Source organism: Platalea leucorodia (genome assembly GCF_965183815.1).
Source record: "Platalea leucorodia genome assembly, chromosome: 6".
NCBI classification, from domain to species: domain Eukaryota; kingdom Metazoa; phylum Chordata; class Aves; order Pelecaniformes; family Threskiornithidae; genus Platalea; species Platalea leucorodia.
The window spans coordinates 56,388,974-56,413,578 of NC_138828.1; the positions used below are offsets into that span (position 1 = coordinate 56,388,974).

The 24,605-nt window shown below is 35.5% G+C and overlaps 1 protein-coding gene across 2 annotated transcripts in view; it reads left to right on the plus strand.

Moving 5' to 3' along the window:
- Nucleotides 1-24,349, plus strand: part of CHIC2 (cysteine rich hydrophobic domain 2) — a 32,047-nt gene extending 7,698 nt beyond the window's left edge. The window contains exons 3-6 of one of the 2 annotated variants that reach the window (XM_082315721.1): nt 144-299; nt 14,000-14,056; nt 14,223-14,282; nt 17,176-24,349. In XM_082315721.1, coding sequence (XP_082171847.1) covers nt 144-299; nt 14,000-14,056; nt 14,223-14,282; nt 17,176-17,226 — 324 coding nt within the window. In that variant the 3' untranslated portion in view covers nt 17,227-24,349. Of the gene's footprint in view, nt 1-143; nt 300-3,499; nt 4,684-13,999; nt 14,057-14,222; nt 14,283-17,175 lie in introns of those variants that run through there. The other variant, XM_082315722.1, reaches the window with a different exon arrangement.
- Nucleotides 24,350-24,605: the final 256 nt, after the last annotated feature.

Below are 24,605 nucleotides of genomic sequence, written 5' to 3' on the forward strand. Positions count from 1 at the left end.
TGAACAGGAATTTGGAGTTAGACTTAACATTTTAGTACAAAAACAAGAGTTCCAGGTGTAGACTAATGTAAGAATAATAAATCACACTGCCATGGTACTAGTTTGGCTTTTTGTTGTTTGTTTGTTTTTTTTTTTCCTTGTAGGTTGCACCCGAAGAATTTAAAGCCAGCATCAGCAGAGTTAACAGTTGTCTTAAGAAGAACCTTCCAGTTAATGTACGATGGCTACTATGTGGATGCCTTTGCTGCTGCTGCACTTTAGGTTGTAGTATGTGGCCAGTTATCTGCCTCAGTAAAAGAGTAAGTTGAACTATTCATATAATTTTTAATAGAGTTGTACTGGGTTTGTTCTCTTTTTTTTTTTCCTCCCCCACCTTTAAAAACTGCATGCTAGAACGTACTTAAATCAGTTTGATTTCATATATTTTGGTATCAGTTGTCTGTCATACTAGTTAAAGTGACAACAGACACGAGTCAGAACTTTGAGCTTATGACTCAATGAGTGGTAGTATAGCTGAATGTCTCTGCTAGAACCATGTACTGTACAGCACTTATTGTTATTGAAGTAACTTTCAACATACTTTTTTAATAGCTTCATCTTCTCTGTGGTACACTGTTTGGGATTATCAGAATTTGGCAGTGATTGAGTGGCAGTTTGTTTTGAGGAGCTTCTGATTCCACTGTGGCCCAAATAGCCATACATTTTTGTTTAAAAAGTCAATTTTTTTAAAGATAATTGATTTTTCTTTTTGGCTTTTCCTTCCAACCTGTAGATGAGTAAGGGTTTTTTTTTTTTTTAACACATTAGGAACTAGAAAGTAGTGTTTTGTCTGTGTACACTTGGCATTTAATGTATTGTTCACAACAGAAGCTCATTGCACGTGCCTGTTTTTAACTTCCTTTCCCTCAGTGCAGTTAATTAGGCTACCCTCCTATCTCTTCTGTTTTCATGTGTGTAAAAATTGTATTTGGCTAGTCCTATTTGACTACTTTGCAAGAAGTTTCTGTGCTTCCTCACCCTCTCCTCACTATTAGTGCTGTTCATCATTCCATTTCATGGCAAGGCTTGTGTATATTCTCTTGTGTAATACCTCTTAATGCTACAAATTGTGTACAATTCAGTACACTGAACATCATCATGATTTTCTTTATCAAAGTCCTCCTTTTACAGGGTCAGTAAATCAAGGCATTCTAAAAAATATATTTATAGGATGAACACTGATCATAACAAAACCTGTACCCATTTTTGTATCATCTAACTTTCTGTGTTAAGATCTTAACGCTTAGTCCCTATGAGAGATTACTTAAGGCTGTTTTCAATTGTATGCAAAATAAGGTAGAAAAGCCTCCTGGTAACGTTGGAGTCCATGGAGGAAAAAAATTAAAATGTTGGCATCAGTGTGACTTATATCAAACCCTAGGTTTTCTGTCTTGAAGCTGTCACAAACTAGTAAGTCTCCGGTAGCATGATCGTATATCCATATCCTGAAAGTCTGTTACAAGAAACTAGAATTTGCTGATTGCTTCAACAGATAAGTTGGTGACTTAACTAGCTTGCAGAGAAGTCTACCTTTACCATTCTAGGCCTAGCCCTGTTCGTTACAAATGCAAGGGAAGCTTGCATTGCTACTGTCCGTGTTTAACTTCTACAGGAGAAAGCTTCTGGTGCTCTTTAGTTTGACCCATTTTTCTCACATAACATGCTGTTGTAGCTGGAAATAATAGCAGGATGTAACATGGTAGGGGCTGATGCCACAAGCACTCATCATCTAAACTGGGGCCTCTTAATCTATTACCAGAAGTCACAAATAATCAACTTTTTATACATTGTTGAACAAAGTCAGAAAAAAAGCAAGGGCTTGTAGCAGCTGGGGCCAGAAAACAGAGTTTGAAGCTGAAGAAGGAGGTTCTGTGTGGGAACCTGGTAAAGCAAGTTAGAGAAGTGCTTCCGTTGAAGTTTGCATGGGATAGGAGTTAAGGTAAGCTCCCTTCCAAAAGAATAAATCTTGGGGGGGGGGAACCAACAAAAAAAACCAAACACCAAACCAACCCTGTGGATACTCTGTTCAGAGGAGGCTGGAAGGAGGTTAGTGGTGTAATTGTTGCTGTAATATACAGACTGCATAAAGACAGAAGAGTCTCAGAAAGACAATGAACAGCAGGAGCAAGGACAGAAACTTGCAGTTGAAGTTCCAGAAGTCATCCTAGAGGTATGGCCCAGACTGTCAGTAAATGTTCCATTTTTCCTGTTAAAGCTGGTACCAGGAGACATTTAAGGACCTTTGCACCTTTTCCTGCACTTAAGATTGGGTGACTCAGGCTCAAGCTTGGATGTCCAGCATTAGTGAAACTGAGGTTAGGACTCAGCTGTGTAAACACAGCATCTTGTGCCACTGTGGATGGCACAGTGGTGCTAGACACCGATGGCACTGAATACCTGTGTTTAGGCAGTTTGATTATTCCTCTGGAATGAAAATCATTTAAGTCAATCTGGAGACTTCAGATCTTGTGGCAACATCATTTGTCCATGTCAGCAGCTCAGCAAATGGATATCTGCTTAGAGCGTTGTCTGTCAGACAGAGAACCCAGAACTTGGTGTCTGTTGGGCATCTGGAGAGTATAATATAGAGAATAATTAATTAACTTTTGTTGTTAAAGACAAACTGAAAGGGAGAAGCATGCTTTCCCAAACTAGAACTCTTAATCCTGGATCTGGTTGGGAAAGATTTTTTTTTTTTTTTTTTTCCTGGTAGAGGAGGTAAGGAGGAAAGCTGTGGAACATTTTCAAGGACATATTTGCAAATTCTAGTATAGGAAACAAGGAGAAGAGTTTGTAATGGTTCCAGTCGGGGCTACTACTCACAGAAGAGCAGTGCAAAGTTACTGCCACTTGAGTTGCTTTATTTGGATTGAACTTTATTTCTTGGTAGACCCAGATCAGGAAAGTACAAAGTGATTTAAATCCTTTAAATCCCTCTTACCTGGAATTACAGGTTTTGTACCCTTTAAGATCTTGGTACTGAATTGCATCCACGAGCTTATAAGATTTTTCTTTTATGCGGGACATTGAGGCGAACGATTCTATGATTCTATGACTTTCCATCAGTTTATGTCAAAGTGCTACGACTAATCGTATGTATTTTCCTAGAAGTGGGGAAAGTGAGAGACAGTGCATGATGTGAATTACCTGGAGCTGCACAGCAAATTCACAGCAGTTGTAAATACAACCTGGTTCATCTAGGTTCCAATCTGTAATTTGCTCAGTAGATTCCAGTAGAACTGTGACAAGAAGCAACTTCATATTCTTCCACTAAAAATAATTTATAGACTCTTTTGGTTTGCTGCTAGTGCCCCAGTTTTGCTGATACATAGCAAACTAATGTACTCAGTGTGAAGTCATCACTTATATTTGAACTCTTGTACTGCTCGTCTCTGACTTTACTGTGTCTTGGAAGAGGGTTGTGTTGATCAAATGATCTTCCATGCCTTGACTTCTTCAGATCTCCTTTCACTGGACAGACTCCAGCCATAGGAATAGTCACAACAGCCAGGATTCACTTCTTGAGGAAACAGGGATCCAGAATGACATGTACCTGTTTCTTCCCTTCAGCTTTTAGATACAACGGATTCTTTCCCACTGACAGTCATAATGTAAAACAATTATAACAAATGAACAATAAATAAAAAATTACTTATTTTACAGTACCTGCACTTGTCTGAGAAGTGTTGCCCAGAGAGCTTTGCTAATTCAGCCCTGTCCCAAGTGGTTCTTAGTGAAAGGACAGTTACTTAGAACTGGCCTGTGTTACACCCTTTGCTGCAGTGATCACAAAAGACTCCCAAGACCATATAATTAGAGGGTTTCATTTCTGAAAGCAGGATGGGAGTGTTCCCATGTAGAATTGAAATTTGTGTAGAACATGTTTTAATTGCACAATAAAAATGTACCAGCCTTCATCTTTGCCCTTTCCTACTGAAATAGAAGACTAACAAATTTGTTTTGTTGAATTGCATACACAGTGAGCTAACAAGTGGGAGTGTTTCTCAAGTTAAGGATTTTATTAAATGAAACAACAGTTTCAACTATACAATGGCTTACTTTTAATACAGAAGAGTAATTTTTCTCGGAATGACGGATTAAGAAATGCCTATTTTAATGACGCTGAATCAATCTACCATGTTCTTAAATTGCTGGTGTACTTGCAGCTCTTTTTCAGGTAAACATTTTAAGGTTCATGCAGACAAAATGAAAGCTGCAGCTTCAGAGTTTGTGAAGTTACAATAAATCTCTTAATCTTTCTCTGTATTCTGTATTTTTACTGCCTTTCATTGACTTCTTAAATTCTAACATGGGAATGTTATCACAAATGTAAATATGATTTTTGAAATTACAGACAATTATTGAAAGTTTGTGTATAATGGGAATATATGCTTATTTTTGTGCAGTGAAAAATAAGTTCTGGGTTTGTCTCCGCAAATCAGCAGGTGCTTCAAACTACGAATTTATTAGGTCACAGACATTTGTAAACGTAATTGTTAATTATATCACTTTAATGCATTTCCATGCAATGAAAGCTTTCCCTTCACTGTATTTTTCTTTTCAGTGCTTTGTTCAGCACTAGTTTTGGAAGTCTTTGTACAGTATTGTTTCCTTTCTTCTTTTGCATTGAGGTATTTGAGAAAAAGCCTGGTACTCTTCACCAGTAGAATAAATGTTTAATTTGATTCAATATCTTACTGCCTCTCTCCTTTCATGTGGTCTTGATTTGATTTTAATGAATAAAAGCTGCAAGAAAATTACAGGAAATACAGTCCCTCATTTGCAGATCTAGATCGTCAATGATCTTCAGCAGTTTTACTCATGGATTGTACCATCCTTTCTGGGACAAGTTCCAGATTGTGCAAATGAACATTAAGTCTTTAAGTTATTGTCCTTTAAATAAAAAGAATGACATAGTGAATTAGAATTCAAAAAGCATTACAGGCTGAGGTGCCCATTTGAAGCCACTTTCTCAAATGAATTGACACTCATTTTCAGTATTAACTAAATGCTGTAGTTCCTGGTATGTAAATAGGATAAATAATTTCACCAGAAACAGTAACAATGAAAGCTATGATAGAATTGCAGTACTGCTAGATTTCTTAAAAGCTGGTATTGTACATGTAAATTGCACGTTTCAGGAGGTTCATGGGCAATCTCTTAAAATGAACAGAATGAGATATTTAATAGCGATCTGTACTAACACTTTGAAGAACTACTTGTTTGTTTGTGAATTCATACAAAGCTGATGAATGCTGCTTAAGCCTCATCATTAGTTGTTACTTACGTAGCAGTTTACATCTTCAGAGTGCTGTCTAAACATGAGGTAATTACAACTTCCAAAGTATTGATTAAATTAAATATGTGGTGGAGGAGCTGGAATGAATTTTCTTAAACACAGTAGTCTTGCTTGTCAGTGGATGATACTGATGTTAAAATACACTAGCTCAGTTTATTGAAGCTATGAATACATTACATTTATTTGCAGAACTGAGGAAAATGTTTGGTTTTTTTTTTTTTTCTTCCTCTGCCTGTCTGCCAGGGACTTGGCACTGGAGATACTCTTAATACCATAATGCTTTTCCAAGCAGTTCCTCAAGGCAATTACATAAGACAGAAGGTGCCTTGTTTTTGAAGTCTCTGTTGTGACAATTTACATTGTAATTCAGTTTGGAAGAATCTAACGTTGTCATGTATTTATTATGTTTATCCTAACCAGAAAACATGTGATCTCTGTATTGGCTCTAGTCAGCTTAGTAAAACTTTAAAAAAGTAGAGCCTGTATGTATCATATACGCATTCTTGACCATTGTCTTCAAATATATTCAGAGGTCTTTGAAATCATCTCTTTTTTTTAGTATTAGCTATGAAATGAAAACTTTAAAAGAATCAGAAGATTCAGACCTGGTATATTTTTCTTTAAAAATTGTTCCCTATAATTTTGGTCAGAAGAGTCACTAAGTCCTCCACATACTGAACTTAAAGTGGCAAAGCTTGTAGAACGCTATAAATGTGAAATCATCATGTGTATAGCTCTGTGATTATTATTTTTTTTTCTGTCTCTGAAATCAGATTTTATTTCCTTCAGAGCACCCTGTAAAGGTTTATCAGTTTTTCATGTGCTTTCCTACAGGGTAGAGTAGTGAGTTGAGCCTTTTAATTTGCAAACTTGCCTGGGGTGGGCAGGGCAATAAGATGGGCATAAAGAATACTTACAAATATAAGTAAATCACAAAATATTATTTTGTTTCCTTATAGGTCAAATGCAAATCCTTTAGTATTTCAAAGATATGTATTCTAAAGTTAAATTTGTAATTTCATCTATTTTTAATAATAGGTTTTATATTAATCTTAAATGCCGCATATATCTTGGGTTTCTATAGTTGATATTCTGAATGGTATTTAAAATTTATTTGCATTTGTAATTAGAATGATATCTCTGAACATTCTAATACTAATCAAAAAAATACATATAGAATTAACACTTCCATGTTATAGCGCCTTTTGCATTGTGACGGCTAAGGTATCTAGAGGGAGCCATAGATCATGTAGTGATTTGGGTTTAATATTGCTTTCTTTTATTGCCTTTCATGTCCAATTTGACATGTTTCTGAAAAAACAAATGTGAGTTAGTTGAAATTCGCATAGAGCTATTTTGAAAGACCATGCTAAAAACGGTCAGATTTGGAAATCAGGTTAGGAAGGGTCATTTTTAGGATTCTATCTTTAGTGACTTGTAGATGATGCCAAATAGGGAGCATATGGTAACACTGAGAAAAGAATTACAATGCAAAATTATGTGAAATTCATATGATAAAATAAGTAGAAAGCACTTCACTGAACAATAACTTGTTAGATGTGTTACTGTAAAACAAACATAAAACTAGAATGGGCTGCTGGCAAGTGTGTGGTAGTGACACTTCTGTGCCTCTTCTCTTGTTTTTTCTCAAAGTAGTCTTGCTCTGGGATGTATTCACTTTTTCACTTTATTAAACACACCAGGGTAAAATGTTACTTTCTGCGTAAGTGGAGCACTCTGAGTAACTCGAGCACTATGTATAAATAAAATAACTTGTTCTTTGGAGAAAAAAAAAAAATTAGTTCAAGAAACATGACTGCTGACAGAACAGCTGGGAGGATGAGGGCGGCAGTTCTTTACAAAAGAGAAGACTGAAGGAGTGGATAAGTCTTCCACCATACCAAACATACATGTAAAGTGGAAAGTGACTAGGTACTTTTCATTTTGTTCCCCGTAAAAATAATTTTTGCTGAATTTTGGAATAAATTGCTGAATTTGGAACAATAATGATGGTGGTGATGGAAAATATTTCTTTAAGTAGCCAGATTTATTTTTTCTAAATTGGTTAACTAGCTACAGGACCAATCTGCTTGGGATTCTGTAATTTTCTTGTTCAATCCTAGACAGGCAAGGCACTGTAGAGGCTGCCCCTTTCAGGGGGATCATTCTCTTCAGCATGCACACTAGTGAAGCATTGGATTTTACAGGGCCTTCTGGAGTTATTTTGTTAAGTTATGCTGCCTTTCAGTCTTTCTGGCCATGTAGCTTCTCTTCCATTCTTGGCTCCTGCCCTTAGACACTCCTAACAGCAGGAGTGAAAGGCTTCCTACATACTAATAAATGAAACCTGGGAGTGTTCCTAGGAATTGGCGCTTTATAATTTGTACTCTTAGAGAGGTCCCTGGCAGGCTCTGGTCTGTATTGTGTAACAATTCCTAGGCATTATCAGAATGCTCCAGGCACTGTGAGTGGTTCGGAGGTTATGAAAACTTACTGATATAGATGTAAGCTGTTCCCTGCCAGCTGGCTTCAAGTGAATGGGAATGTTTCTGGGCACAGTTTCATCTCCTAATAGAGATGTAACCTGAGATGCTTTAGTTTCTCCACCTGCACTGGCCTTGAATGACATTCCATAGCATACTACTGCATAGTTTGGAAATAAACGATGGAGACCCAAGTTAACATCTCTGTAACCTTAAAAGAGAAGATAGAGGTGGAATTTTCATCAGTTGATAATTTCCCACAGTGGATGACACCAGAGGAGTTATTTGGTGGAGATTCAATCCTATTTTCATCCCTGTTATGGTCAATTCCATCTTATGTGTTCATTTTCTGGGGCCCTTTCTGTGAGAATGTCCTTCAGCAGGAGGTGGATGCTTTAGATTGTCATGGCCAGATTTGATTAATTTGTTTGGAGGGAACGGAGCTTCATGATTTTTGTTTCCTTATAATGATGGAGAATCAGAGCTAGAATTTAGTCTTAGAATAAAAGAGTTGCAAATCTTTATTTACAAATTCAAGTAACAACATTAGTTATAATCCTCATGCTTCATGGATCAGTTCAACATCCGTCTGCCTGTGAAATGTGGTTTTCCACATCTCAATTAGGCCTTTTTAAGGGAAGTGTGTTAATTTTGCCAAGGTCAAGACCATTTCTTCTACAAGGCTTCTCCGCAGTATGGAGTTTCCACAATGGTTGGCTCTAGTCGCTGTCACCTCATTACAGAAAGTAGCTAGCTACACTTATTTGGTGACTTAGCTCTTATAGAACAGCTAAAATATCCAGTGGCTAAAATATCAAGTTAGCATCTGGAGTCTTTTGGATTGTCTATATTGGAGGGGAAATTTATATAAGACTTTTGTAATCAACTTTTAGGAACTTCCCTTGATAATTTCTCTCTGCCAAATGTTTCTACTGCAGACCAAAATGATTTTGGAAAATACTCATCCAGTATCTATCAGTTAACATGTTGGTGATAATACTACAAGATGTTTTCCGTTGTACTCCTGGATAATGTACATGGGGTATATGTTTCTGTACACCTTCTCCATTCTCCACATATTTCATGGCTTTAGTGCTTTCTTAAACAGTCTAGGAGTTCGAGAATCAAGGTAACCAGAGTCTCTGAGGAATTGTCTTTGGCTTAGGTATTAAAAACTGTTACATGCTGTAATGTCAAATAACACTGCTCTCCTCTTTATATCAGCAGACAATGTGGTGGAAGAGACCTTTCCAGAAAGTAGTTGATCTGATTTGATTCATTAAGCTTTAAATTAATATCTCTCTGATGTACCAACCCAGGGTTGAGACCTGTACAAATTAGGTCAGTTTATGGATCATGTGAGGATATGGGACAATATCCGCAGGGCTATCTTTTAGAATGGGAAGTTTCCTGAGGTCAACTTGATGTTGTCGGTTCTGCTCCAGAATTCTGCTGGTTATATTTCTCTTTGCCTGATCAGGGACTTTGATCTGTGCTTTGGTCTGGGCTCACTTTCTGCCCAGAATCATCTGTAAGGTAAGACAAGATACAGCCATAGTAATCCTGTTGGACATGGCAGTTATTTCAAGATTGTACAAAAAGCACCAGAATGCTACATTTATTGCCAGATATTCTTCAATCTGTGTAGTATGGGTTTCACTCACTTTCTTGCATGGATGCTGCAGTGGCTTCTGGGATGAGTACCCTTAAAATGGTCTCTAGTAAGAAATATCCTAGCTACTAATAGGAAAGATGATGCAAGATACACCTATGTGGTTGAACAGGCACCTTTTCTAACTACTGTATGTGCTGAAGCAGGTATTCCAGGATGTCAGGATTTGAAATCAACTCAGGTTTCACCTTCGTCATCTTTGCCCCTCACAAATAGAGAATTCCTCAGTAAGATGGGAATCTTACCGATTTACGGTTTCTAAAGGAGTTTTATTTGTGATACAGTGTTCAAGGTGGGGACTTTCTCAGCATGGATAAAGATATATGTAATTCAGTTACGCATGTGCCGAGTACAGCTTTGGCATTTTTGTGGCCCTAATATGAGCCTTAAAATTGACTTGGGGGATGTTCTGGCATGTTGAAAGTGATCATACAGTTGTGTGACTCAGTTATCTCCTAACTTTATATTTCATTGTTTGTGCTGATAACTCAATTACTTGGGTATAAATTTTGTAGTCAGGTATATCTTTGTTTGGAGAATGAACAGAAATTCCTGCTTCCATCATTTCTCTCTTCGAGTGAGCAGAGATGGTATAGTTCAGACCTCTGATAGGATCCTTCACCTTTCTTCCGTGGGGTATAATACAAATTCTGGCCATATGAGAATCAACAATAATGTGCTTAAATTGGTCTCTTTGTATTTTGAAATCTGAGCATAAAGTGTTTTTTTTCAGGGCAGTATTCAAAATTATTAATACTTGATTGTGTTGAAGTTTTATATGAAGGAATTTTAAAATCTCCACGTACTATTTATTGGACTGATGTTGCAATACATTTACATATGTTTTGGAGTTTTCAGATGAGAAGTCAAAGATCAAATGCATGTAGCAGGACATTCTTCTGTTGTTCTCAGTCAACTACGAATAAAATTGATAGTGGAGGATCGTGTTGTTACTGTCCATGTTGTTTCCCCATTTAAATAGAGACTAAGGGAGGTACTCAAATTAGCACTGTTTTGGGAGTCATGTAAGATCCTTTTGTTTAATATTGTACCAGTCATTCACTGATTTACAGCAGGAGTTGAGGGGGCTTTGGCCCATTCATGAGTACGGTTTAGTGTAGTGGGCATGTTCCAGGTCGGGCACTGCAAGAGGGGCCCTGTGCTACACAGCCTCCCAGTCCAGATCATAACTGCATCTGGAATTGTAAGCTAGCTTCACTAGGCACTGCAAAGACATAACAGAAAGGTCTTGCAGTTAGTAATACAGGTAACACGCTATTGGTATTCAATACTGACTTGTTTCTGCATGAAAAGTTCATACTTAGTCACCCTATTGTTTTTTTTCTTCCATGTTTAAGGGCAAAGCTTTATTTTACTTAATTGGGAGCAATAAGCATTGGTGAAAGTGTATGGAGTTGGGCTTTTCCGGTAGTCTGATTTTTCAAAAGACACTGTCAAACGTGACTATTTTTAAAGAATCAGTTATTTTACAGGAATGTTCCATTGAACATTGCATCTAGATAGTTGATTGAAGAGGTCTATTTCACAAAATTCTGTGGATAACATTAAAGACTATCTGCTTTTTTCACAAAGTATGTTACAAAGCATACTTTCTTATCATTGGTATGCTAAAAAGTGTACTTGAATTGCAGTTTTAGCTTTGCTCAAATATTGGATTGGGTTTTTAAAGAAAAAAAATTTAAAAGCTGGATAGTATTAAATCTTCCTAATAAGCAAGTCTCTCTTCCACTTAATTTGTGCTTTTGTTGTGGCTAACAAATAATTTGCTGTATGGGTTTTTCTGTACACCATTGATAGAATATATAAGCTTGTCATCCTAGTGTGCTGGAAATGCTACACTCAAATCAAGTGTTCCTTTCTGGTTTTGTATATCCTCACCTGCTCCTCACTGTAAATCATTGAGATGTCAAGAGCAGTGATTAATTAAGCTGCACGTGCAAGTGCTTTTTTTCACCTGTCAAGTAGGAAGAAAACTTACTATAGTGAATTGTGTGATGCTGTTTAATTCATTTCTTTTTATTCCAAGCTCTGAGGTTTGCAGAAATATTTTACAGTCTCATTTTCATTAACATTTCTGTATTGATAATATGGCATGATTTGGGAGTTACGACTATCCCAAATTATACTACAGGAAGGATTGTATTTAAGGCTCTGGGAACATAAGTAATCGTGGTATCAAGGCTGCCTGTGTTTTTATCTCATACATGTCAAATGACTTTAAACTGGCTTCTTATTTAAATAAACCAATTAATAGTACATAACTACCTATCAATTTCTTATTTATGTGTATGTATTGTCATATATATGTAATTTTATTGGAATTTGAAAAGCTTGGATGTTTTCCGCACTCTTTGGGGCAAACAATGAAATGAAATTGTATAGTGATCTTAATCTATTATTAAAAGGTCCTGGAAAGGAAGATTACAAGGTAGATTCAGGTTTTGAATCAGTTTTGCCATTGGTTTAGCAGCGGGTGGGCAGGCAGATGCCTGCTCAGAGTAGAACCTATTGCCATTTTTCACCATTGATAGAGTAGCCTTTCAGAGTCAATGAGCTCTGTCAATGTGAGCTTGTCAAGGCTACAACTTCATAGACCTGAGAGGCGGTTTGAGAGGTCAGCCCTTTTCAGGTTTGCTGTGATGCAAATGAACTTTAATGCTTAAACAACTATTGGAATTTTTATGTCTGCTCCTTGTTCTTTTTTCTTCACAAAGTCATTGACGAGACATTCAGTGCTTTTTAAATTGGAAGTTGCATTGTGCTAAAGACCTAGTACAGATTTACGGAGGGCTGAAAGCAGTTAGATCATGTTCTTTTCATGGTGCGATTAGAATCAAATCGATTTCCCTACAGCCTTCAGCATTCAGATGGCAATTTTAACAAAGCTTGGGGGCTAGACAAGGGACAAAACGACTGAACTGAATGTTAATTACACTCTGCAGCCTTATTTTCTTTTGATTTGGAGCTGACTGGCAACTAAATTAACAAAAGTGTGACCATAACTGCTGCCCTATTTTCATTTAAAAGGAGAGCAGACTCTAAAAGGCTATCTTTACAAAGAAACAAGTGAGGTCTACTGATTATTGTTAAAGGGCACTGTCTTTAAAAACATAATAATAACAATAACCCCCAAAATACTCAATTCCCAATTGATGTGATAAATTAGTCACTGGCACGTCCACTTTCTGATAGTTCCTTGACTCGTGCTTTTTAAAATAAAACATAATAAAAATTCAGTGTAATGATTACTCATAGATAGCAATGATCTAATTTTTAATCATGTGACCACACTACATGCTTAGATGTGTTTCCCCACAACTGCTTTGGTATTAAACTAGGGAGAAGCTGATGTTTGAAAACCAACATGTTAATATTTGGTGGGAAATGAATCATTTGTTGTCTAATTTTTATTTTAGTCAGACATTCTTGTTTCATATGACAGCATTTAGTTTGATTTGTTAAGGTTTGTTTACAGTACTTGTATTTTGTAGTAATAACAGCAAGATGCTTTCTCATCCCTTCCCCGCACCCCTCTCTGCCTTGTAAGGAAGCTGCAGCTGCACTAAGTTGTATTTGATCCTTGTCATTGCTCTGTCCTTTTGCACCTGCAGCTCTGTTGGTCTCATCTTAACACCTGGCACCATGAATTATCCTCTTTTTATTCATAGTCAGTAGCAAATCCCATTTAGAGATAAGCAGTATATATTCTGGCAGTCAAATGACCATAAATGTCAGAATGTATTTCTCAAATGTAAATACAACTGAATAATTATATTCAAAATGCTGTGAAACTTTACAGCACAGAATGTCCTTTAATACTAGCATGCATAATCTTAAAGAGCTACGCAGAACAGCTTTCAGGATTCCCTATCTGAAGTGTCAAGTGCGGACAACATAGGCAGAAAAACTTTGCTTTAGAATACTAAATATTGGGTTTGCTCTTTATACAAATTACAGATTTAGTAATAGTTATTTGTGCAATTTACTGTAACTTTCTGCATTTGGTTTTCAGTCTCTAAAATCTGCATATAAAAGTAACAGATATTTCTCTTTTGTTTAGAGTGTTGCATATTTGTACTTGAGCTACAGCATTGCAAAATAGTTAGCGACGTTTCTCAGTTTAGATGCCAGCCTTCTTAGAAGCAGTGCATTTAGACCACTGATACTGGGGGAGCAGTATTCCTGCTTTTATACTTGGATCACTTCAAAATTTCTGTGGTTTTAAAGTTATAACTCCTATAAGAACCAGAAAGCATATATATGAATGGGTTTTGTTCTGGAATGGTTGAAGATAGTAATTTGGGTGTCATAAAAAGTTGTTTCTGTTCTAGTTACTATTTAATACCAGAGAAGTTTTGATAGTACTACAGACCACCCTGTACTCAGTCACTGTCCTGTACCTCTCCCCTTTTCACATAAAAGCAGCTGCAAAAAAGTTTTTCTAAAACCAGTCAAGAGTAAAATTCTTTCTCATTTGTCTTCCAGACACGAAGATCGATTGAGAAGTTATTAGAATGGGAAAACAATAGGTTATACCACAAGGTGAGTGCCGCAGGGAGCAGCTTCGTACTGTTGGAGTTTGAATTGCACAGTATGGAAACAGATGCTTTTGTTGAACGAAAAATATGAAAGGTGGACAAATGGGCTAGTCTGTGTGCTGCAATAAAATACAGCTCATTTTTCTTCTTTTTCTTTCCTCCTTGTCTAGCTGTGCTTGCATTGGAGACTAAGCAAAAGGAAATGTGAAACGAATAACATGATGGAATATGTAAGTTAAAGGGCTGTTTTGTGAGTTTCTCTATTAAATGATCATTTATTTTGCTTCTGATCTTATTCTTTTCATGATTATTAATCAGTAAAGGTGTCAGGAGCTTAATCGCCTGAGTGCAAGGATTTTCTACGGTTCACAGATGCATGGTTTCATGTGCAGGACTGATTTATAAAGTTATGAATGACTTGAAAACAAGGCTTCACTGTGTTCTGAAAAATAATAAATTAATTGCCAAGATAAAATAGCTTGAACATGTGCTGATGGAGTGTGAAATTTTAGATGCTGTATAAAGAATAACCACAACTTTGGTTACGCAGCAAGTCAGATATGGCTGTTTTATATAATGCTAATCAAGTCTAAAAGTATGGAAGAAGACCTTTCAACTAAGCTGTTGGAGCTTAAGAAACCTTTAGCCTTTTTAGATTTTAACTGCCCCTTACCTCAACTGTCTTGAAAGTATCTTTATCTCCAATTGGTGTCACTAAAATATTTTTAAGTCAGTCTCTGGAGTTTTTACTTACTTCAGTCTTCGGCTGAGACTCCATAAGCCCTTCTTGGAAATATACAGTGAGAAGTTATATGCGGTTTAAAATGAATGATGTCCAATGTGGGATTTCAGTTTGTTTAGCTTGCAACCTTCTTGCTCTTTTTTGGTGCTGTTTTTATTTCCATTTTCAAAATACCTTGGGGTTACATAGAATAGGATGAAATTAAGCTGCTAAAATGTAAGAAACATTAGAATTTGCATAATTTCTTTTAATGCTCTAGGAAGCAGGCGATAGGAAGGGTTAACTTTTTAAAAATAAAGATTAGCCTTTGAGAAATATCTACTGTATTAGTTCTAACTTACCTGTGATCTTTCATTACATGGTACTTTGTCTGTTCTTTGAAACAACAAAGCTATCATGCAGATAAAATTTTTAAAAATGATTAAATAGTTGGAAATTATATTAAAAGAATCTTATTCTTTTAGTCTTCTCCTTTTTCTGGTTTCTACATTAGATCTTCTTTCTAGGCTGTAACATAAGATCTTTAAAATGTGTTTTTTACAGAATGGCTGTATGCAGTTCACTGAATAAGTAGACTTTTTGTAACATCTATTCTACAAAATTTTTTGGTTTAGGTGTACGAGATGTGACTGCAAATGGAATAAAGCAAATTTCAGAAAGTAGATTTGAGTTTTACCTAAATGAAGGATTTTTTTTTTATTTCATTTAAAGTTTTGTTTTTCTACAGGAAGACATTGTCACATCCAATGTTTTGCAGATTCAATTGAAAAAAACACATGCAATGCTAGTTTGTAAATACTGTGGCCCAGCAACATTTACAGATGAACATTCGTTCTATTAAATACAATTTAAAATCGCTTGACCTGTTTACATTAATAATATGTAAGCACAGGCATATAGTTTTACAGGGTAAAGGTTGCAGATGTTTATTTCAGTTTGTGAAACATCTAATTTATTATGTATGGATATATTTAATGAGAAAATTTTTACAAAATTTCTCTGTACCATTTTCTCATTTTCAGTGAACTGATTTGCTAGTCTCTTAAAAACTGCCCTTAATGTTGTGTTCATGATTTAATTCTAAATAATTTACCCTCAATTTTTTCAAAACAGGTGATTTAAATTAGACTCTTGTACCCAAAAGTTGGTGCTTTGCCAACTTGAGCTTCTGAATCCACTGTTGCAGATGCTAAATTAAATCAATAATTAAATAAATTAAAGAAAGACAAGATAGTCTTACACCTTTGGCAATAAACACAGTGTTCCAGCTTTACTTCTTGCTCCCTTTTTGAAACCTTGCCTGAATATCAGAAGCTGTGGTATCGCTGAAGCATCCAGTGATTCACTCATGTCAGTGAGTGAAATCCATCAAGGGATTTTGAGCAGTTTGCATCACTTCTGAAAATAAGTCACTTCTGGATATCTCTAAACTTATACACCTGATTTTGATATTCATTATTTCAAAAGTGTTTGCCTTAGAAATAAAATTAGAGACTTACTTCTCTGATGTTCAGTATGCTATCAGAGGTAGAAGTGTTTAAGCAGCCAAGTTGTGTTCTCCTTTACAATCAAAAACATTTAGAAATTCTTTTTTAACTCCTTAGAAAGGCAAGCTCCGCTTACAAATAAATAAAATCATTAGTTATGTTACCAGATGCATTTATTTGTTTATGAAGACAATTGTGCTGCTCTATTATGACTGTCTCTCTGAAGAAAGAAAATGCACAAGTAAACATTTTCTTTAAGCTTTCTGTTTAAAGTAGGATAAATACTTGGATTGTATTCTGGAGTGTACCCTACCATGTCTACATAGCTCAGAAACACATAGCTTAAATTTAAACTGGGACCATAACAATAATAATGCAAAAGCATTATTCAAGTTTCTTGTTAACTACTTGCAGATTTGTTAGATATGGGAACATTACAAAGGTTGATACACTTTTCTATACAAGTTTTGAACTATAAACATGATTTAGAATCCTATATTAAGTGGAAGCAATTTTGAAGTAAAGTGAATTGCATATATAATTGAAAATTAACTTTGCATACATTGTGCCTTCTGGTTTTTCTTTTAAATGAATATGTTTATCTCTTTCATAGTTTTTTCCTAATAAAGTAGCTATGCAGTAGCTTATTTCAGTTTGTTTAGATGTGTTCGGTATTGGTAGGCAAACTTTTCCAATTGAATTTTATTCTTTAAGAGTTTTGGTTTTCTACGCCAAAACAGTTATATCAAACATGATTTTTCTAATGGTCTCCTACCTAAGAAAAGCACTGTGATCTTTGATTGTCATCACAACTTGAGGTACTTAATCATTGTGATAGATAATAGGATTGCTGCCATCTTCTATTTAATATATATTTTTTTTCTTTTTATACAGGTCATCCTTATAGAATTTTTACCAAAGACACCGATTTTTCGACCAGATTAGCATTTGATTTATTTATAAAGACTTATTCAAGTATGTTGTCTTTCCAATGGTGCCTTGCTTGGTGCTCTCCTGGTGGTGACATAGCATTGGTTCTACAGAATCTTGTGGTGTTTTCATTCTTTTTTGTTTGTTTTTGTTTGTTTGTTTTTGTTCGGGTTTTTTTTTTTTAAATAAGAGCATGTTCTAAGTGCATTTGGTCAAACTCTGCAGTCATTTCACGCAAATGTTAACTACTACTTAAGTTATTGTTACTTTTACTACTTCTGTTTATTAATGTATCTTGATTTTTCAAAGAGTCTTTTATATGTGTGCGCGCGTGTGTGTACATATATATATTACTATAAATACACAGCTGAAAATGGTATACAAGTGAGCAGGTATTTTTTTATCCCAAAATGACACAACTGGTTGACTGTACATTGTGTAAGTCCTTTTAATCATTCATTTACATGCGGAAGTACCTTCTAAGATCTTCCTAAACTTTTGTCAGTGACTAGTCAATTGTAAATACTTTTATTTCTTTTTGGGATATTGGCTAGCCTCTTCCAACAAAAGGAGATCAAGTTCTTTTTGAAACTGTGCTTTTTGGAACCCAAATGTCATTGCATTCGTAGATATGCCTGTGCTTTTCATGAAGAAGTCCTGTCAGCTGGTTCTGAAAAAGTTCTAATTTAAAGGTTTTAAAAAAAAAAAAAAAGCAGCAAAATAGAGTTATTTTAGTCAGACTACAAGAATCGCTGAGAGAATTGCATGCATCTGGGTAGTAGAACTCAAGATCACAAAAATATATTAGTATTGCAGTTTATAAATGTAGCTGTTTTAATTCAGGCTAATGCCATGCATCAGCTTTATTCCTACTGTTTACCAGATCCTGTACACAGGGGTGCAGAAGGACTTGTTTTACTAAAACTTATTGTCCAAGAGGACCTTTCAGGGGGTTTTGTTTTGTTTTGTTTTAAAGCCACATAAGGAGGAAAAAGTTATTGAAGAAATCTTGAACAGTGCAGTTCCAGATGCAAATGCAGATGCCATGTATTAAAAATAATCAAAGCAGGGTACACTGGGCAACAGTGTAAGTTTAGATGTGTTAGATAATTATTTATTGCACCCTTGCTTCTGCTCATTTTGGTTTACAAAGCTTATTTTCTGCACAAGTGTAAGACTTTTTTTAACTGGATATATGATATATGCTTGGGTCAGGCCAGTTGTATTTCATTTCTTCTACTTATATTTTAGTTGTACATATCATCATACACAAGGGTTTTTTTAATTGCAACTCAATCATATTTTAAAATTTGCTTTAGGTATCTAAAATTACTGTACATGAACATTAATGTAAGTTAAGAATATGTTCCTTGTACAGTTGTGGTAGCAAGCAATAATGTGAATATATGAAAAAACAGTTATACTCTGCTTAATATTTGTATGAATGAAAAGTTGATACCACTACAAGAATAATCTTCTCTTTTTAATCTTTTAAATACAAGTTTTATTTCAAGGTAATATATTACAGGTACCTTGATGCTGTGAACTATTTTTCTATGTCTTCAAAATATTTATTCTCTGTAAAATATTCTCTAGTGAGTATTATATTCCTAAATTGTTGATAGTGGGAGTGGTCTAGAAAGTTTTAAGTTTTCTTAAATCTAAGCCTTCTGTATCTGTTCCCAAAATTCATCCTTTGCTCAGCTTTTGTCTGTGGATTCCTGCTGTTTACTTTGAAAATAGCTCAGCTATGCTTTTCATACAAGCCTACAAGTGAGTTTCTTTGACTTGATGGAATATGATTTTTAATTAACACATACCAGTTTTGTGCTGCCTCAGTCTTCTGGGTCCCACAAGGGTTTCTTTCCAAAGTAACTGGTTATAATTTTTTAAAAATCAATTTCAGCCTCCTCTTTAGTACAAATCTGGGTCTGCAGCACTCCTCCTCTCATGCAGAAGTATTATTTACCATCTCGGACCAGTTTCAGCCTGCGAGGGAGGCCAGAAGCCTAACATTGATGGCAGCTGAGGTTGCGGAGGTTGGAGGTACAGGGGAGAGGTTGGAATTGAACACAAATGATAACTGGTGATAAATACTTATGACCAGAAATATATGTTGATTTCTTCAACTGTCAGTTTTCAATAAAATGAGTATTGAATCATACAAGGCCTAGATGGTATTATCAAAATTCTCAGTTGACTGTATAGATAGGTTTGTGTCATGGATGCAGTTTTCCACTGGTAATTCATTAGTTTGGAGGGATAGGTTGGATATGGCTTGTGATATGTTCGTAGCAGCACCGCACTCAGCGTGAGCTATTCGCCTTAGCTTGCTACCCAAACTTTCCATACTATGTTCTGTGACACCACAACTACCTTGCCAGCAGCACCCAAACCTACCTTACAGCAAAGCTAATTTCAGCACAATGTGTGCTGAAACGAGAGCAGTGAATAGAGTGTGGCTTACAGGTTTACAAAGAGTATCTCGTTAGTAAAGCTTCCACATAAGCGGTAGTGCTGGTTAAGATCTTGTCTACTTTTAGGTGCATCTGCAGTCATCTGCTTGGTTAGCAGGCGTTTCTGTGCTTTAACTATGACTTTCTCTCTAAGTATTCTAGTATAGGGGTCCAAAATAGAGTTCTGAGCAAATAAAAAGTTAAATTCCTTAGTAAGGAGGCCAGACTAGTTGCTTCTGAAAGCATTTCTGGTATTTTATTAAAACAATGTCTCTGACTTAAAATACAACCAGGGAACTTGAGAAACTGCATATATATATATATATATATATATATATATATATATATGGATGAGTTTTGCTCAAAAGTGTTGCTCTCCTGATGAGGTAGTACACCCACCTAGTAAGACCATTATAAAACATTTTCATACAATCCCTTTCGATTCATTAATTACAATGATGGAAATTGAACATGGCAGGAACTTTAATCAACTATTTAATGCCTGCAGCAGTCATCAGGATTTTCCTTTGATGTTGTTTCTAAAATACTAAATCTATTTATTTTGTGTGCTAGTGAGAAGACATATATTACCTTTTTTTGTCCAGTTGGCAAAGAACAAGGTTTGTAACAGTTTGAGCAGGACAGAAGCTATAGTAGGACTTCCAGGACATAGCCTGCTCTTTGCTAAAATAAATATTACATTGTACTAACTTGCTCAGCTTCTTGCAACTCAGAAATTCCTACAAATAATTTTATCTCTTTCCAATTTCCTTGAATAGTAAGAGTTAGGTGCCCACTTGATATTCATCATTTAACAAATGATGCTAATTACATCTGTTTCACCTTTAGCGTGAAAAACTAATGGTAAAGGCATCAATGACTCCCTGTGAAAGCTAATTATTATTTTTAGATATAGCGGCCTTTAACTGGCCAATGAAGATTTCTTTCTTACTGTAATATAATCAAAATAAATTACTTTTAATCTTTTAGTGATAGGTAGAAGTAAGTCCTGAGGGAGAAAGGTTTTCTGTCTGACCCTACATGAAGAATTCTGTAGAGCTCATCTGTTGTTAAATAGCTATGATTTCAAGTTTGCACTGGGATTGGCAAACTTCACCAGAAATTAAAATGTTTATGGAGATAAGTTACGTGAAGTCTAAATTTTTTTTATAACTCAGTAAGTCATTTTTATAAACTATGTATGCAAATCCAAAATTTCCAACATTACTCAAAACCAAGTAGAGTAGATTGTAAAAACTTTTCACAGTACGTAGATGTAAATTATAATCTCTAAATCAATTTGTTAGGTGATACTTTTTTGTAAGTCTCAAGACCATGATGTTTAAATGTAATAACTCTGTCTCTGAGATATATGCTTACTTAAAAGTCAGTTTTCCTTTTTTTTTTTTTTTCCTACAAGTCATTATTTAGCCCTGAAGATTGTAGGGAAGAGCTTTAAAATGCAATCTGTAACTGCTCAGAAGCCAGAAGGCAAAGAAAAAGAACTTGTCTTTATTCCCTTCCCTCCACCCCCCACCCCAAAGTCTTAATTTTAAATTGGTCCCCTTGTTTTGGGAGCCCTAGCTTATGGTTTTTGAGCAGCTGGCAATAATGCAAATTGTCCACCAAAAAACCCCATTTGAATTCCGAACAATTTAAAGAGATCACTTTAATTGAAGAGGCAAAAGACTTGTTAAGCAAAGAAAATCCCCGGTTCTTTTAAGTTCTCCCAGCACTGCTGTTGAGTAATTAAAAGAAGGATCATGATGACCCTATATTAGGTCAAAATCCAGATGATTTTATGTAAAGGAAATGCTCAATTTGAGAGGTCTCAGAGCCCCAAATGTCTTGGATTCATAGTAGCAACTTATTAAGGGTAAGTGGTGCTGGCTAGTTTTGTATCCGTGACTAAAATAATTTATGTTGCTCTTCATCATCCTTGCTTATGAAAAGAAAGCATTTTAGAAATAAGATCTGTATTAATCACCGCTAATTTGCTGTAATTTCTGTGCTGCTTCTCCCTAAAGCCACATTGGATTTCCATCACAAACAGCTAAGTGTATGATCGTTATAATGCCTTTAATAGCCATATTGTAGGTAGAAATATTAACTTCTCAGGGACTCATAGGAAATATGAAAATGGCGTTAATGAGCTGACTGCCTATCTGCATGAAGGCTTACTTTGCAAACGGCATCCTAGAAAACTTCTGATTGTAATATGCATGACCATTATGAATGTTATCAATATACAGCTATGAGAGCTCCCTTTACCCTGTATTGTTAGGCTGCTGAATGTCAAAGTGTATTGGATAAGGATAAATGAAGTTTTTTTGCTGATTGGGATAGTGTGATTATTTCTAATGGTGCTACCTTCTTAATTCCTGTGTTTATTCTTTGTAAAGTTCTCTCTGTAGGCTGGCTGAATCGGGGGATACTGGTGTAATGAGAAAACAGTATCAATCTTCTTAAGGAGGTGGAAAAATTTCAAGGGGAGAAGTACTCTAGAAGCAAAAAAAAATTCACTGCTGAAAACATCATGCATTTATTCTTCATTAGTTAGAGACATCCATTTGGGTTGTTCTGTTGGTAACAGTATTTTGCAGTTCATTAATTTTTGAACTTCATCTTTTTGCACACTGATGTTCATGGGCTGAATTAGAGACTATTTTTGAAAATTAAAAAAAAAAAAAAAAAAAAATCCTTGCATGAAACTTCATATGTTGACACTTGTGCTGGTGTGTGTGTCTCCACCACATGACGCTTGGATAATACATCTCTTAAAAACTACATTTTATTGTTTTCGTGGAAGATGTCCTTTAAAATAATTCTTCTGCGTCGTTTAGCTCATTAATATTTCATTAAGATTTATTTTCTTGAAAAAAGATTCATAAATGCTTGACTCCTCAGAATACAACAGACCATTAGGAAAGATTTAGTGACACAAAAGATGAAACATAGGAATTAGGAGAAGCAACACCCAAAAGATTGAATTTGGGGATTAGGTTTGGAATTCTCTGAGTGTGATGGAAAATAGTTTAGAACTCAATGAAATGGTATTGAGTAATGAAAGTTAAGGAAAAGCTAGCAATCCATTTCAGTAATTATGTAGACTGTCTTAATTTCTATTACATTTTTTAATTTTAACAAGTGTGTTATTAATTTATTTTGGTTATGCCATAATTGATAGACAATTCTGCTCTTACGCAGATTTTGAGGTAAGCTTCCTTCTAAACTCAGCGTCTCTTAGTTTAAAATATCCAGACCAAAACGGAATTGCTGATGAGAGCTGCACAGCAAGTACAGAACAGTCTTTTCCTAAGCTGGAGCCTGTAATGCATGGCTAATTGTTTCCAAAGAAAATTCCTGACTTGTCCAGACAGCTCCTGTCATGTGACAGTATATCTAAGGCGCAGGAGTAGGATCCAGTTAGGATAATTTAAGCGCAGGTAAGTAAGAGAGACTTTTGAAGTTAGTTGTAGCTTTTATGGAGAAGGGAACCATTGACAAACGCTCACTTTTGGAGGGCAGATAGTAGATTTTATAATATTTATTGAAACGTGCTTTTACCCCCTCCTCCCTCATTTATCACTTCATCATTGAAAGTTACTTTGCCTTGTGTTGAAAGCTGGACTTGGTAGTTAGCTGAAGATTTTTTCTGTTAACAGTGCTTTAGGTTTGTGAATCCATTTTTTAAGTCACATTTAGAAACTTATCAAAAAGTCAGATATCCTGATGCAATATAACTGAGATTTTTAGTGGCTCTATGTTTAAACTGATTTCATTGGACCAATATAAATATCTCACTCATCCACTCTAAATGTTTATCTCTGATCCTTCTGTGCTTGCAACAGGCTTTCTAACTTGTTAGGATATGCCATGTACCTACTTGTTAATATTGTCAGTGAGCAGTTTGGTTCAGCGAGATAACAAGGAATGCAGAGTAGTTTCTGATTTGAAAAGTGTAACTCAGATTCTTGTTTCCGTAAAAGACTGAGCGTGGCAATCAGAATACAAAACTAATTCCAAACATAAATTTTAAAGAGAACAGTGAGCTACATAACAGTGCCTAAACATTGTGTGCTGAATTAGTCCTGTGTAATTCATGTTACTTTAAAAGAATTTGCAGAGAATTGCATCAGATTGTATTTTCTTAGGAAAAACCTGTTAAATGTACAAAGCAGTAATGGAAAATAAGTCACTGAAAGGATGTTATCTTTCAAGAAGGCAAACTTAAAAACCAATATTTTGGACTATGTTAAAAATCCATTTCAGGCAGAAAATGCATAAGCAATAATTTAACCTAGAACTGGATATTAAGGAAGCTGCTATTTATAGAGAGACTTGATGGTAATTTTGCCTGTTCGGCATCTCCTCTCATAAAGAGTTTAGAAAGACAGGGTTGCTGCGATTTCCACTATTGTAACATTCCTCTTCAAATATTTTAAGTCCGGGTGAGAGACTGAAAGCTTAGAGGCCAGTACTGTGTTCACAGGGTGCACGGCTTTGGGAGGAGAGGATAGGAAGAAAAGGACTTTTTTTAAGGCTGCACAATTGTATATATGCATATTTAAGAGTATTTAACCATGTCTGCTAAATTGCTGAAGTTAATCTATTGTTGAATTATAGAATATTATTTAATACATCAGCATTGTTTTTTCCTGACCTGACCCAGAATTAGAATGGACTCCAATATAAATTTTTTTAAAGCATTTCTTAAGTTGTATGTATCATAAACTAATAAAATAATTGTTAACCTATCTACTATGCCTTACCGTTTTTCATCTATCTAGTATGCTGGGGGGGGGGCGGGGGCAGAGAGTGGTAGGGAGAGAGGAAGAAAAAGAAAGAAAAACCCGAGGAACTTCTGCCTTACGATGCAATGGTCTCTTCTAATTTCCAATTGATACTTTTAGTCTAAATTGGGAAAAAAAAGATAAA